Source organism: Balaenoptera physalus (genome assembly GCF_965194825.1).
Source record: "Balaenoptera physalus genome assembly, chromosome: 3".
NCBI lineage: Eukaryota > Metazoa > Chordata > Mammalia > Artiodactyla > Balaenopteridae > Balaenoptera > Balaenoptera physalus.
This window is the reverse complement of record NC_138890.1, coordinates 30,271,066-30,283,703: the sequence shown is the minus strand read 5'-3', so window position 1 is coordinate 30,283,703 and position 12,638 is coordinate 30,271,066. Positions and strand designations below refer to the sequence as shown.

General features: G+C 44.4%; 1 protein-coding gene across 15 annotated transcripts in view; it reads left to right on the top strand.

The window, feature by feature from the left end:
• Nucleotides 1-12,638, top strand: part of TENM2 (teneurin transmembrane protein 2) — a 591,699-nt gene that overhangs the window by 411,339 nt on the left and 167,722 nt on the right. For all 15 annotated transcript variants that reach the window (XM_082456392.1, XM_082456388.1, XM_082456389.1 and 12 more), the window contains one exon: nt 585-686. In XM_082456392.1, coding sequence (XP_082312518.1) covers nt 585-686 — 102 coding nt within the window. The remainder of the gene's footprint in view (nt 1-584; nt 687-12,638) is intronic.

Below are 12,638 nucleotides of genomic sequence, written 5' to 3'. Positions count from 1 at the left end.
CTTTTGTACCACCCCAAACCTACTACTTAATGAATCCCCAAATCATGCCAAAATTGATCAGTCTTATGTATTTAGACTTCTCTTTCTTTAACGCAGGGGATTTTTTTGCTCTATAAATCTGAGATCAGGAGCCGCCACTGTCATTTGGAGAATCACTCTCTATCCCTAAGGCTAAAAGCTGATATCCCACATCTCAGACCAAATCTCAGATTGACAGGATGATATTGGGGCAGGGTGGGGCTTACAGTGTTTAAAAACTTGCCAGCATTGAAACTTGGAAAATTGTAGTTTTTAAATCCAGATAAGTAGTTTCTCTTGGAAAAGCAAACATTGCAGCAGTATTAGCCCCATATTCCTGCCTGGGCTAATCACATGGAGAGCAGTGGTTACATCCATGCATTGTTCAAGTTGCCCTAGTCTCCACCCATCCCTGTTCTCCTCCTTCACTCACTTCTCCCTACCGGTCCTGTGTAGGCATCTGAGGTTACTACCACTGCTCCTGAAAAACAGTGGATGGCTGACTATTAAATTGCTTCACCAGCAGGCAGAGAAAAAAGTAATTGTTCAATTTCTCTCTTTTTCAGATTCAGTGCAGGACTGTCCACGTAACTGCCATGGGAATGGCGAATGTGTATCCGGGCTGTGTCACTGCTTTCCAGGATTTCTAGGAGTAGACTGTGCTAAAGGTATTTACCACCACTTCCCTGCTATGACTGGAAAATAGAAAATAGGCTTCTCAAAAGGGGTGGGAGAAGGGGCACTAAAGTAGCCTCCCCAGAAAACTCCACTGGGATATCTTGTAAACCCGTGCATGCTACACGTCCTAACGCTTTGGCAAAGAGTAGACTTCGATGTATGACTACTGGCCAATATACCTGTAGGAGCAGGGCAGGTATCCTTGGCATTGAGGTGTGCTGAGAAGAAAGATTTGCTAAAAATGAGATGGTTAGATTTCCTGTAAAAGCAGAAGTGAATTACCATCACTCCGTTCTTATAATCATTAACATCCATGTAATGGAAGATTAAGCATCTCAGGGTTAGTAAATTTCATTCATTCTGGCCAGCTATGCTCTTAATCTAGGAAGTGCTATTTAGCTTGGTGGAATTGGTTTTAAATTGTATTATTAATTTATCTACACTGCTTGGCACAGAATGACGGGGGCCCTGGGATTCTTGGGGGGAAAGTATTATAAGAAAGAAAATGACTCTCACAAGAACAGAGGACTTAGGGCTGCATACCTAGGTAGCAAGAGACCTTGAGCTTGACCTTCAAGCAGTGCGATCACAGGCAAGTGCAGTGGAGAGCAGAGGTTCTCACACTTTTTAGACATGGTATGTGCACACACACACACAAGTGTACATTCTAGATAAATACAACCATAAAATTAAAATGAGACTTTCACAAACAACACTTCATGTTTCTTTTCTATTCTGTCCTGTTTCACTTTTTAAAAATGAAATACACTGACTACACTGATTCCCCACCTGCCAGTGAGTCTGAAAAACAGTGATGGAGAGGTTCCAGGCCCTTGCTCAGGAGTCAGGCGTTCCTGGGTTCCAATCCCAAGCTCAGCCATTCAGGATCTCTGTGATCTTGAGCACAGAGATCTAACATTTCTGAATCTCCGTTTCCTCCTCTGGGAAAGTGGGGAAATCCTTCCTAAATTCATTGTGAGGATGGAATGCAAGAATACACCCTAAGCTCTTAGCAGAACACATTGTGAGCCCTCGGAGGGTTTAGTTTTACCATCTTTTATTTACATATGTCATAGTATATTTACTTATACATTCATATAATATTTTCATCCTTTTATGTGCTCTTCATTAAAAAACCATCCTACCTTGATGTTCTGAGAGAGAGGCAGTCATTAATCAAGCCGCTCTGGAAAAGCTAAATCACAATGGCTTGGGAAAATCGTGTTTCAGATATTCACAGTATTTCAAAGATTTGCAATCCCCATCCTTCTGAATGCTGACTGATCAGTGAATAGGACTCTTTTAAGTGCCTGAAGTTCTGGATTTGGTTGCATGTGTGTGAGACTCATTCCTACATGACACCACCTATGGATACGTTCATAAAGGGTTGGTAAACCTGTCAGATACAAAAGGAAAAGAGAGCACGAAGCCACCGGACCGTTCTCTTGGCTGCTTTTCACCTTGGCACGCTCTGCCCCGGGGGCATGTGGACACGTGCCCAAGCAGACACTGGAGCCTGGTGCTTCTCGCAGCCAGCCCTTTGCTCCGGTTCTGAAGGGCTCTGATGAGGCAGGTAGATGACACCCTGCCGCACGGTGCCATGTACTTTTCAGAGCAAAGGCTTTAAAGGAGGGAAAACCTCAGTAGCATTCGAATGGCTTTCCTTGCGTAATCTAATTTCCTAGGAGTGAAGGCCTTAATGAGAGGAAGGACAGAATAGTCCTTTTTTCTGTGGCTGCAAATGGGCTGAACCCTCAGCTGCAGGGCCTGTGAGCTGTAAATGTATATTAACACTGACACACATCAATGTATTATTAATCCTAAAAACGGTGTGTGCTCTGACTGCACATCCGGGGATCAGCCTTTCAGCCCTAAGTACCCCAGCCATTTAAGAACTCTTCACTCTCGATCCATTTGCAGATGAGCGTCCATTCTGCGTTATGGATCTGTAATGGAGTGTGCATTTAGCTGCTTAAAAGGCCTCTCGGTGTGCGTTTTGCATTCACCACCTGTACCGTGGCCGGGCGCACGCTCCGAGCATGCATTAGCCATGGTATATAATTGATCCTCACGAAACAAATATCGAGTGGCTGTTAGGAGTAGTTCCTCCTGCATACTCAGAAGCTGTTCCTGAGATCAGCCTCTGAACTTGTATATTTTAATTCAGCTGTTGTTTAATTCAGCTGTTGATGCCTACAGTGGACAAAATTGAAGCGTTCAGAGGCTAAGATTGCTTTCTCCTCGTTTCCCCATTTATTCTTGGCAAAGTTGGCTTCAGAATGTCAGGAGTAAGCTTCTACCGCTTTGCCCTAAAGATGTTGCTTCCTTAGTATTTTTGAAATTTAAGCTACTTCATTAACAATGACGGTCTTTGGAGACACTCTAAACCCTTGTTTCCCACACTTTGCTCTTTCATGTACCACCTTTATGTTTTTTGCCAAATTCATGGGCCATCAGAATTTTTATTTCCTTCACATATTTCTTTGAGTCTACCCATTAGGTTTACATAGATGAATTTATTTTAAAAGGACTCAGGTCAAAATGAAAAGTTAAAAAAGAGAAAATTGGAATCCATGGCAATAAATAGGAAATGTTGGTGCCGCCTTTAAATCTACTGAGAAAGGAATATTTCCCTTTATTTTTAATTTTATTGAAGTATAATTGATTTACAATGTTGTGTTAGTTTCTGGTGTACAGCAAAGTGATTCAGTTTTATATATATATATTTTTTTTGTATTCTTTTCCATTATGGTTTATCAGAGGATATTGAATATAGTTCCCTGTGCTATACAGTAGGACCTTGTTGTTTATCCATCCTATATATACTAGTTTGCATCTGCTAATCCCAAACTCCTAATCCATCCCTTCCCCACCTCCCCCTCTGCCTTGGCAACCACAAGTCTGATCTCTATGTCTGTGAGTCTGTCTCTGTTTTGTAGATAGGTTCATTTGTGTCATATTTTAGATTCATATAAGTGATATCCTATGGTATTTGTCATTCTCTTTCTGACTTACTTTGCCTAGTATGATAATCTCTAGGTCCATCCACGTTGCTGCAAATGGCATTATTTCATTCTTTTTTATGGCTGAGTAGTGTTCCATTGTGTGTATATATATACCACATCTTCTTTATCCATTCCTCTGTCGATGGACATTTAGATTTTTTTCCATATCTTGGCTATTGTAAATAGTGTACTATGAACATAGAGTGCATGTATCTTTTTGAATTATAGTTTTGTCTGGATATATGCCCAGGAGAGGGATTGCTAGCTCATATGACAACTCTATTTTTAGTTTTTTGAGGAACCTCCATACTGTTCTCCATAGTGGCTGCACCATTTACATTCCCACCAACAGTGGAGGAGGGTTCCCTTTTCTCCACACCCTCTCCAGCATTTGTTATTTGTAGGCTTTTTAATGATGGCCGTTCTGACTGGTGTGAGGTGGTACCTCATTGGAGTTTTGATTTGCATTCAAGAAAGGAATCTTTGCACCGCCCTGAGCAGTCAGTCTCAGTCAGCTTCTCACACATTCATTTCACATCGAGAATCCCCAGATTGGGTCCTACTGTATATATAGCACATGTGAGGCAGCCTGGCTCCTAGAGAAATTCAAGCCTTGAGCATCTCATCTCCTAAGTACGGGCTCCTGAAAATAACAAAATTCACTACCTACACCTGTGTGATATAGTGAGCGCCCAGTAAAAATAGGCACACAGATTTAACTCTACCAGCTCCAAATGGGTAAACCTAACGATTAGCTCCTGATTTACTTGTGGTCGGCTAAGCCTCCATTCCGGATAGTTTTAATAACAACTAATAGCTATTACGTATTAAAGATGTACCAGGCATTGTGTAAGCACATGCTACGTACTATCTTATCTGTTCTCATATCAACAGTGTGAGATAAATCCTATTTTAACCACCACCCCCCCCCCAATATTTTAAGCTTTTTATATTAAAAGCATTTTTGTCTTGCAGTCAAGTTGCAAAAATAGCACATAGAGTTCCCAGAGTTCACTCAGCTTCCCCTAATGTCAACATTTTAAATTATCAAAGTTCAGTTAGTGAAAGCAGGAAATTAACATTGATCGATGCTATTGACTAATTCACAGACCTGTTTCTAATTTTGCCCCTTTTTTTTTTTTTCTGGTCCAGATCCCGCATTGTGTTTAGCTGTCATGTCTCCTTAGTCCCCTCCAATCTGCGAGGGCTCCTCACTCTTTTCTTGTCTTTCATGACCTTGACCGTCTTGGAGAGTACTGGTCAGGTATTTTTCAGCTTGTCCCTGGATGTGGGTTTGTCTGATGTTTACTCGTGATTAGATGGAGGTTATGCATTTTTCGCAAGATGCTACGCCCTCCTCAGTGAATCCTATCAAAGATGCATTTCTGATCTTTAACAAGAAAAAGATTCAAATGTGGTTGTGTGTGTGAGCATGTGTGTACCTTCTGCTCACCCCTCGCGCCTAAGGCAGAGATGCTTGGGTGGCCGTATCCCATTGGTCCAGCACAGTCTGTCAGTGACTATGACACATTGCTACTCACAAACAACTTTTGAGCCCAGGAAGCTCGTAGGTGTTAGCAGGGAGTGACCTGGAGCAGCCAGGGTGAGGTAATCGAGCTAGCAAGTGCAGAGAGGAGAGACAGCTGGTCCCTAGGCCCCTGCTACCCTGAACAGTGCATGCCATCTCCCGGCCGTGGCCCACAATCATGTCCCTTCTTTCTTGATAAAAGCCCTTAGGAGGGCCCGAGCCCAGGTCCACCCGCATCACAAACTCGCATTCCCCTTTGTTCCTGCACTGCCAGCTGTGCCCAGGATGCCTTGGGTCTGCCAGTTTCTGCTACTGCAGACTCAGGCCCTCCTGCCAGAGGGAGAATTCGCCACATTAGCAAGCGAGATTCCCATCACATCCGAGCGGCCGGGTGTATGTCCAAGTGACAGAAATGCGGATTTACTCTCCTGACCTCATGCTGCACCTCCCGTGCCCTCGGGTGAGCGGTGCAGACGACAGCTCCTTGTCTCCTGATAAACCTGCCAGTCTGCATCAGGCATCCGAAGACATCCTCGCAGTGAATGGAGGAAGCAGTCAGCATGAATTTGCAGGGCATTCATTCCTCAGCCCCCACCAAACTGGGGGCTCCGAGGGGCTCAGATGTCAAAGTGGAACTGACCCTCACCCCAAAAGAATGTATGAGGGTTCTAACACCTTGTTCCAAATCAGTCAAGGGGACCAAGCTTATTCGTGCATCCAGCAAATGCTTGTCATGTGCCTGCTGTGAGCCAGGTGCTGCACTAAGCACCAGAAATACAATGATGGGCAAGAACGTCAGGGCCTGCCTTCTGAGAGCTTCCGGTCTGGTGGATGCACGTGATAAGTAAGTGGGAAATGTAAGCGTAAGTCCAAAATGCGGGGTTGTGGGCTCTGAATGCTATAGATGTTATTAAGGAGAAGATAAGGAAGTTCATGAAGCAACAAAGTGTGGATCTATGAAAATAGTCAATTAGTATCGGGAAATGTGAAGAAAATTCCATGGAGGGAGAGTCTAGTAAAGGAGCTACACTGAATAGTGTCTTCTAGCATAGAATTTCATTAATTGTTTAATGCAGTAAGCAATCTGTTCAGATTCAGAGCTTGAGGAAAGATGGCGTTTCTTTCCCAATAACCTGTACCATTTTCCATCAGGTGCCTCTCTTGTCCAGCTAGAACCGTGCTTATGATTCAGTTATTGTTTAGTTTATGGTTTTTTCTGTTATTACTAATCCCCTTGCATGACTTTCTCATTACTACACTTCTATGCTATTTGTTGTGGGCTAGATGCAACTCTGATTCCTTTTTCTTTCATTGACGTTTATTGGAAGGTCTCTCAATGACTTAAGATGCTTCCTTGGGTTGCGTGTAAAGCAGTCTTGCCTTTCAGAAGACATCCAAGGCTTCTGATGATCTTGTTTTGACACTGGCTTCTCAGATGGCATATTTGGTGCTGAGCTTAAGGCCCCGACCTGCAGTAGAAACTTAACACACCAGAACCTTCCTTGTTCGGTAATGCGTGTTTAATAGCGATTAGAAATGACAATGCCTGCTGCTGATCAGCTGTCAGGGGAAGCCCAGAAATGCCACAACCACGGGAACATGAAGTCTTCTCTCTGGGGGTCGGTCTCCGCTCCTACCCAGTTTCTGTGGAGCCTTGAGAAAACAGAATGGGGATCTTGCCATTTTTCTCCCATTACCTGGCAAACGTACCCACTACTCAGTCCTTCTCGGCCAAGTTCTAGCACAAACGTCAAATCATCATCATCATCGTCATCATCATTGCTGACATTTATTGAGTTCTTACTATGAGCCAACCACTGCACTAAGCAACTGCATAGTTATCTCATTGAATTATTAATTGTCCTATTTTATAGATGACTATTATCCCCTTTTACAGAGGAGGAAAATGAAACACAGAGAGGTTAAGTAACGCACTCAAGATCACTCAGCTCATAAGCGGTATTGCTAGGATTCAAACCAAGCAATTTGGCCTGGCCTCTTAACGCTAGACCAGCCACGAGATGCATTCACCTCAGAAGATGTGAGGTGTAAGGAAGACGTGCTTTGCAAGTTTGTGTGGCAGTTGCACACTAGGATTTGGGTTTGAACCCCAGAAACCTTAAGGAGAGGAAACTAGGGTTTACTAGGTGGAGAGTGGCAACGCAGGCATTTGAAACAAAGTCTGTCTGACATCGGAACCTGTTGGCTCTGAGCCACTGTCCTCCCAGCCCCAAGCTGGGCCAGTCCATCACCTCCCTCATCGTATCATTCGCCAACTCCTGTTTCATCGACCTCCAACACATTGTTCTCCTATCCTCACAGCCGCTGCCCTGTTCACTTGGCCACCAGCTCTCCGTGATGGCATTCCTCCTACTCGCCACCTGCGGCGTTCTCCCAGAGCTCTGAGGAACATGACACTGCTCTCCCCAAACACCTTCAGTGGCTCCCAGTTGCCTCCCACAGTGGTTGTCAATCTTTGGTTTAAAGGCATTTATCTGGGGAGATTGTTATAAATGCATATTCCCAGGCTCTTCCCCCCATGCCAGCCGGTTCTGAAGCAGTAGGACTGGTGTATAGCTCAGGCACGTGCACGTTTTTAATTATCCGCCAGTAGGGCCCTGATGCTGGTGGTCAGGGGCCATATGCTGAGAATAAGTAACATATTTCTTAGAATGAGGTTCAGGGTCTTCCGTGATCTGAGCTCCTCTGGCACCATCTCCTGCTAAGTCCCGTACACCATAGATTCCGGCTACTTGTTCCTCACAGACACCACGGCCCTGCTTCTTCCTCTCTACTCATGCCATTTTCTTGACTGGAATGTTCTCATCCTTCCCAAACTTTCCTATCAAACCGCTGCTGATCCTTGAGGACCAAGCTCCCAGGTCACCACCTCCCTGATGCACCCACAGAGAGAACCCTGCAGTCACACAGGACTTGGCGACACCTTGGCAGTGGCCTTTCATCCTGTGCCATGTTCTAGCTGGGGGGTTACATTGGTTTCTCCCACTGGATCACAAGCTTCCAGCTGTTTTCTTTGTATCTCCCTGCACCTAGTTTGGCACCCAGGAGATAGTAAGTGCTCTCTAAATGTCTAAGGGCTTGAATTTAGGCGTCAAGGATCATACAGATGAAAACATTGCTGGAAAATGTACAAGACAAAGTGAATGCTAGAAAACAAGATTCTAATTTGTTGGATTAATCACACAGGGATAAATCAGCCAGCATCGAGACACAAATTTCAATGAAGGAAGGGAGAGAGCAAGTGAGGGAGGGATAAAAGAGGAATGAAACAAAGGAGGAACCAACAAGAGTTTACAGAAAAGAAATACCATTTGTTCTGCAGTTTAGCTGCATCATCGCAGAAGGACAAAGCTATTAAGAATGGAAGCTGTAGAGTTTGAATTGGCTAGGTTTGAATTCATGCTCCTCTAGTTAACCGTTCCCATTTTAGAAAATTACTTAACCTCTCTGGGCCTTCGTTGTCTCATCCATAAAATGGGGGCAGTAGCAATACCACCTGATGGATTGCTGTGAGGCCTAAAAAGTCAATGCGTGTAAAGCATGTAGAACCGCGCTCGGCGTGTATTAAATGCTCCATAAATATTAGCCAGCATTAATCTTCACAAGCCTTTGAAATCATTGTTAATATCCCTATTTTACAGGAGAAACAGAGACTTAGAGAAAATAAGCTACTTGCCGAAGGTCCCACTGCAGGCTAGATTTTGAGGCCATGTCTGGCTGACTTTGAGGCTTATGGCCCTAACTTGGTTTTCCTAACTTGGCAGGAAGATCCCCGAAAAGGGGGGCCGTGACCACTCACTCTCAAAGCCCTCACAGACAGCGCAGCCGCCTGACTCTCCTGGCTGGCTTCACCCCACCCCACCCACTGCTTTCCCGTCTCCCCATCAGTTCCTCCCCTGAGTGGACGTCTGCGCTCAGGAGAGAGATGACAAGCCCCTTCCTCCCCACCAGAGGTGTAGGGGTCCTCCCCACCGCCCCAGAAATGCTTCCCTCAGAACATCCTTAGCAAAGAAGCCACTTTCCCCTTTCACAGCTGGCCTCACCTCTCTCGGGAAAGATGATCAGAGCTCGCCTGTCCTTCCTGGAACCACCTAGCATGTTCCTTCAGACCCTCCATCTTTCACACCTGTCTTCCTCTGCCATCCCCAGCTGCCCCCCGCAATCTCCTGTAATGCAGACAGGCCAGGGGCCATGTCTGCTGCCTACAGGAGCCATTCCACCACCCACTGCAGTTCGAGGCTGAATCCCACCTCTCCTTCGTCCCACCCCTGACCTGAGAAAACGTGCAGGAATTCCTTGGCAGCAAGAACCCAGGAGGTGGGGCTTGAAGCTGGGCCCTTGGTTCGTGCTTTGCAGAAAGTGAGTCTCCACGCTTGGCGAAGGCACCTTTGATAAGACAGTCGAAGAACCTCTGCACATATTCAGCACGAAGTGCGCGCCAGGCACTGTGCAGAGGGTTTAACCAGAGTGGTCTTGTGTCATCCTCACGTCATGCATCATTATCATCCCCATTTCACAGCTAAGGAAACTGAGGCTCAGAGGAGTTAAGGTACTAGCCCAGGTATGGCTTTAGAACCCTATGTATCAGAATCACCTGTTAACTCACAGCTTGCTGGCTTCTCCCCACCCGCCCCCCAAAGTTTCTGATTCAGTAGGTCTGGGGTGCTAGCATCAGCCTGGAGAGCTTGTTAGATATCCAAACCCTCAGGCCCCACACCAGACCCTCTGAATCAGAATCTCACTCTCACAGCATCCCCAAATGACTTACGCGCACATCCAAGTCTGAGTCTGGATGACGTTGCCCTTGGACTCTGCTCATATGGCCCAGAGAGAACTGAACAGGAGCAGCGCTACCACTTTTATCTTACTTCTCCCCAGCTTGCCAAGCAGGTGCGGAGGATGCCTGCCTCCCCAGTTTGGAAGCTGCAGTGCCCTTTATGTGGTGCCCTCATGTGAGTCCATGCCTCTAGAACGTGCCCACTCCCGCTGTTTCCCATGCTTGTTGCATCACCAAACATAAATCACTTGGCAGGACCTACCTCAGTCAGCCCTCCCCCAAGTCAAATCGCTTCTGAGACTAAAAACTTTTTGTTTCCTTTTTAAACTACTAGATAAGTTGCAGAACAGTCTTAGAAAGCAGAGTGCCTAACTCCGGAGAAACTAGCTGTAGGTGTGATGTGTACAGAGGCGGGGAAGTACTCCGGTTTTAGAAAAAACTTCCGTATTGGGAAATAAACCAGTCTTTAGAGAGGTCAGCTGGGATGGGTGCTGGGAAAGAGAGTGTTTCCCCCCTCTTGTCTCTTTGTGATGGGATGATTTGGAACAATTTTCTCCTAATAAAAATAATGATAATAAAATCAAATCTATAGATTTCTTACTATGTGCCAGGCATTGTACATGGCACTTCACAGGCATTATTTCATTTCATCCTCTTAAAAACACCATGAGTTTTTAATGCAGAATTTTTGTCGCATTTTAAAGATAAGGAAATTGAGGCGAAAAATAGTGTCCATAGTCACACAGCTGGTAAAAACGAAGGGAAATTCGGGCTAACTCATAAGCCTACACTGCCTGGTACTGTTCTACCTGCTGGGGAGACGGCAGTGAATAAACAGACCTTCATGTCTTGGGGAAGCTCCCACACTTGTGGGTAATGAGACACCAGTAATTTGCAAGCTGGTCTCAATGCTTAAAGCATAAAAAGAATGAAAAGCTACTTCAATCTGGACTTGAGCTGCAAAAAGCTTACTGTGTACTCTGAAAATTTTAAATATTCATTATATAATTAATGCTGTTCAGTCACACACACACACAAAAAAAAAAACTTAAACTTTTTTAAGAACAGCTTAAGCACTTATCGATCGAGAACTTTTATAACTCTCAAAATGGAGGCATCCCCGTATCTCTACAGGTATTTTAAATGAGTTGAATTAATCATAGGCTTAAAAGTCTCTTGCGATCTTCGTTAACTTCCCTGGGTTTAATTAAAACATCTGTGCACTTTTAATTTATCGATTCATCCAACTCATATGTCATGTTTTTAACACACCCCAGCATGCTCTGCATCATTTTTAACCCGATTTCCACTTAACTAAAGCAATTAAATTCACCCCGGATTAATTAAAGCATCCATACTTTCGTGCTTAAGTCAGCCCGTGCTTCTTTCCCCACATGGCTCCTGAATGTCAGAGATCTGACACACCTGATGAGTTTTTCGTCCTTCTGGAAATTCTTCCCTGAATCACTTCCTGGCTTATTAATATGCCATCTGACAGAACGGGAATGAGGAAGTGGGTGCACCTGAACTTTGGCTCTCTGAGCCAGAGACTCTGCCCCCGTCTGTCAGAAGCATCCTTCACTTTCCTCTCTTCACGGGGGGCCTGCTGGATCTTGCCCCCCCCCCCGCCACCGCACTGAGACCAACTAGAGTGTCTGAGTGGTCCAGGCAGGAAGGTGGTGGGGGGCTGTTCTGGTCAGAGGCGATCATCATGAACAGGATGCCTGGTGATCTTTTGCATTTATACTTTCGTCATTGCTCCTTAGTTCTGCTTTCCAACCTCCTCACTCTTCCTACAAAAACAGTCCTTTCTTGTCCTGACCATTTAATAGGGAGGGAAAACTGAGGGACCAGCGTCAACAGGCTTCTCCGTTGGGCATGGGATGTCAGACAGCTATTCAGATAGGGACAAGTGATCCCCCTAGAAGCTAGTTTGGATTTCTGCCCCTACCCACTGTGACAGAGCCCGTTTCCCCTCAGCCATGGCAGTGTTGGGGGTTATCAGTCTTTTAGATTTTTTGTTGTTGTTTTTTTGTTTAATTTTTTAATTGAAGTACAGTTGATTTGCAGTGTTGTGTTAATTTCCGTTGTACAGCAAAGTGATTCAGTTGTACATATATATACATTCTTTTTTTATATTCTTTTCCATTATGGTTTATCATAGGATATTGAGTATAGTTCTCTGTGCTATAGAGTAGGACCTTGTTTATCCATTCTATATATAAAAGCTTATAGATCTATTTTAATCTAAGTCAAGGATTATTTCTCATTTTTTATCTATACTTATTGAATTGCTAATGAAGCTGAGAATCTTTGCATACTTTTATTGACGGTGTATAATTATATTTATGTCCTTTGCCCAGGTTTTCATTCGTTTGTCTGTTTTTATTGATTTGTAAGAGCTCTTTGTGTATTTCATATATCAAACTTTATTCTGTGAAATATGTTAGAAAATATTTTTTCCCAGGGTTGCTCATCCTTCAGTTTTGTTTAGGGTGTTCTTTATCATGCAGAAGATTTAAATTCTAAGTGATCAAATCTGATCTTCTTGGTTTCTGGAATTTATGTCTTTTTTATATATCCCACTCTCAAGAAAATAAAATTAGTCTTC